This window comes from Babylonia areolata, chromosome 15, assembly GCF_041734735.1.
Source record: "Babylonia areolata isolate BAREFJ2019XMU chromosome 15, ASM4173473v1, whole genome shotgun sequence".
NCBI lineage: Eukaryota > Metazoa > Mollusca > Gastropoda > Neogastropoda > Buccinidae > Babylonia > Babylonia areolata.
Genome location: NC_134890.1, coordinates 13,422,609 through 13,426,181, shown reverse-complemented (window position 1 = coordinate 13,426,181; position 3,573 = coordinate 13,422,609). Strand labels below are relative to the sequence as shown.

At 44.9% G+C, this 3,573-nt stretch overlaps 1 protein-coding gene across 1 annotated transcript in view; it reads right to left on the bottom strand.

The window, feature by feature from the left end:
* Positions 1–2,689: 2,689 nt before the first annotated feature.
* LOC143290441 (zinc transporter ZIP4-like) overlaps positions 2,690–3,573 on the bottom strand; it is a 47,318-nt gene continuing 46,434 nt past the window's right edge. Inside the window, exons 14-15 of the mRNA XM_076599874.1 lie at positions 3,553–3,573; positions 2,690–3,040 (exon numbers count right to left, since the gene is read on the bottom strand). The exon at positions 3,553–3,573 is cut by the window's right edge and continues 167 nt beyond it. Coding sequence (XP_076455989.1) covers positions 2,909–3,040; positions 3,553–3,573 — 153 coding nt within the window. The 3' untranslated portion in view covers positions 2,690–2,908. The remainder of the gene's footprint in view (positions 3,041–3,552) is intronic.

Genomic DNA, 3,573 nt, shown 5'->3' with positions numbered 1-3,573 from the left:
GGCGGTGCTACATTGTGCGACGTGCTCTCCTTGTGGATTTCAGACATACACAGACAATCATATTCCGACTACGCACGGGGCACTGCCGCCTGCGAGACCACATGTACCGAATGAAGCTGTCACACACTCCTGACTGCCCGTGTAAGACAGGCCCACAAACCCCGGAGCACATCCTGCAGGCCTGCCCCCTGTATCAAGATGCACGGACGCAGCAGTGGCCCTATGGAGCCACACTGGCAGAAAAGCTCTGGGGCACCAAAGAAGACCTCATCAAGACCACCACCTTCATTTCCAGCATAGGACTGCAAGTCTGAGACCATGATCACGGGGAACGCAGAAGAAGAAGAAGAAGAAGAAGAGACATACAAATCAATCAAGTTGTGACAAAAAGTGATACAATATGTTACAAAACAATTATGAACAATACAGTACGGTGTGTGTCACTTCTGCCAATAAGTTTATATTTTACATAACGCTGTACATACAAACAACAACAGCAACAACAACAATATATATGGACATATACATACATACATACATACATATTATAATATTTATATTAGATATTTATATTAGATATTATTTTTAGATAATTATAATAGATATCTCTGTGTGTGTGTGTGTGTGTGTGTGTGTGTGTGCGGTGTAGGCATATGCATTTCAGAAACGAACATTGATCGTTTATCAAATTCTCAAATATCTATACCATGCTCATTTTGTAATAATCCTGTATGTAAATGAATTAATATGAGAGTTAAAACTGACTATGAATGGACATGACAAGTCATATCAAATCATGCCCACTATTACTATTTTAACTCTCTCCATACGAACGGCGAAAGAGACGACGTTAACAGCGTTCCACCCCAATTACCATCATCAGTTTTCAGTTTCACTTTCTCAAGGAGGCGTCACTGCGTTCGGACAAATCCATACACGCTACACCACATCTGTTGAGCAGATGCCTGACCAGCAGCATAACCCAACGCGCTTAGTCAGGCCTTGAGTGCATGCTTACATATTTGTGTACCTATGAAAGTGGATTTCATTTTACGTAATTTCGCCAGAGGACAACACTCTCGTTGCCATGGGTTCTTTTTCAGTGCGCCAAGTGCGTGCTGCACACGGGACCTCGGTTTATCGTCTCATCTGAAAGACTAGACGCTCAGTTTGATTTTCCAGTCAAACTTAGGAGAAAGGGCGAGAGCGGGATTCGAACCCACACCCTCACGGACTCTCTGTATTGGCAGCTGAGCGTCTTAACCATTCTGCCACCTTCCTCCTAAAATGCTTGCCATCATCAAAATATTGCAAGTGGAAGGCTCTTATACTGAAGAGGTGAATGTTGACAAAGAATACCACAATTCTGACGACGGAAGCTAAAGGTTGGGTCATTCAGACACCCACTGGACATCCGAGGGGTCTGTGTAGAGGAGAAGAGAGGACTGGCCGTACCGAGTGAGTTAAAAAATGGTTTCACCAATTGCAAAAAGTTTCAACAGAATGATTTCTCGTTTCTCTTTTAAAAAACACACAAAAAACCCTATTAAATTCTCCAAGAAAAAAAGAAAAAAGAGAGTAAAACATAAAACAAACATACAGTACCATGAGTAAACTTGGACTGACTATTTCCAGTTTTCACACAATATTGGTGGCATTATCAGCCATGCTCCGGCTTTTTCAGGATATTGTTTCTGATTGAATTAGCACATAGCACGATTACCCCATTACAGCCCTGCTTAACTGCCTTTCATTTCATTATTTAAAAAATATATATATTCGTCTGATTATCATCATAGTTTTATGTTTCATATAATGATTCTTCTGATTATGATACAGTTTTATGTTTCATATAATGATGAGCATCCGGCACATGGAATGCAAAATGTTGCCATCAAAATGGATAATTATCAGTACAGAACGGCAGTAAATGGGCACAGACTTTCCAAGTGGGGTGTTGGCCTAAAGTTAACGCATCCGCCTTGGAAGCTAGAGAATCTGAGCGCGCTGGCTCCAGGCCCACACTCGCCTTTTATTTTCTCTCCCGCCACTAGGACTTTTGATTTGTGATCTAGACGCAAGTCATTCGGATGAGATGATATACCGAGTGTCCGTGTGCAGCATGCACATAGCGTACGTGAAAGAACCTGCGTGAACGAAAGGGTTGTCCCTGGCAAAATTCTATAGAAAAATCCGCTTTGACAGGAACACAAACAACAACACTTGCAAGCAGGGAAAAAAAATGGCGGCGCTCCCAGGGGAGAACAGTCCGAATTTCACGCACAAAAATCTGTTGTGACAAAAGAGTGATACAATACAATATAATGCAATACAATACAATACAATACAATACAGTAAAATTTGCGTGTTCAGAAACACTTTTGCTCCATCAATCATGGCTGAAAATATATTCCGGATCTTGTGGTGATCTTCTCTGTGTCACACAACACACCAACATCCCTGGTTAGTGGGACTGTTTCAGTCAGTCAGTCGAGTGTCTAGAAGGTACAGTTTCAGTTTCAAGTTCCAAGGAGGCGTGAGAGCGTGCTGGCTGACTCATACACGCTTCACCACATAAAAAAAAGAAATTGCCAAGAAGAGCTCAGACTCAGACTTTGACGTCTCGAGCTGTGGAACCACCCCCCACCCCCCTCGCTCCTCCCCAATTCTCCCCTCCCCTCCTCCTCCCCCCACCCCACCCCTCTTGTGGATCCAGACACTTGGGTCCTCAGTGGTTTTCTTCAGCCTGTGGTCAGCCAACAGTCTTCTTCTTCTTCATTGTTCGTGGGCTGCATGTCCCATGTTCACTCGTATATGTACACGAGTGGGCTTTTTCGTGTATGACCGTTTTCACCCCGCCACTGATGTAGGCAGCCATACTCCGCCGGCTTTCGTGGCGTGTCAGCCATCAGTGGATGACGATGCGTTCCTCAAAGATGGCGATGAGGAGCAAGATGAAGATGCCGAGCAGAATGCCGAGGTTGTTGAGGAGGTAGACCGGGGTGTCCTGACAGTTCTGCTTGGACGTCATCTGGGGCAGCTGTACACAAAACATCACAGCACGTGTCGTTTTATCACAGTGAACACACACTGTATTCATGTCATTTTATAACAACACACGCTGTGTTCGTGTCATTTGATCACAGCACACACTGTGTTCGTGTCGTTTCATCACAACAGACACTATGTTCGTGTCATTTCAGCACAACACACATTGTGTTCGTGTCATTTCAGCACAACACATACTGTGTTCGTGTCATTTCATCGCAACACATAGCACACACTGTGTTCGTGTCGTGTCGTGTCGTGTACACACACACACACACACACACACACAAAGCATCTATATTCCCCATCTCCAATATAATGATATTACCCAACCCCCTCCACACACACACACACACACACACACCAACGTATCGCAGCTAACAACAACAACACCCCCCCCCCCACACACACACACACCTCGCCCCCACCCCGACCCACACACACATATCCCCCCCACGCCCTCACCCCCACCCCCACCCCGAACCCCGAATCCCCCACACTGACCAGATCCACCAGAGCTATGTA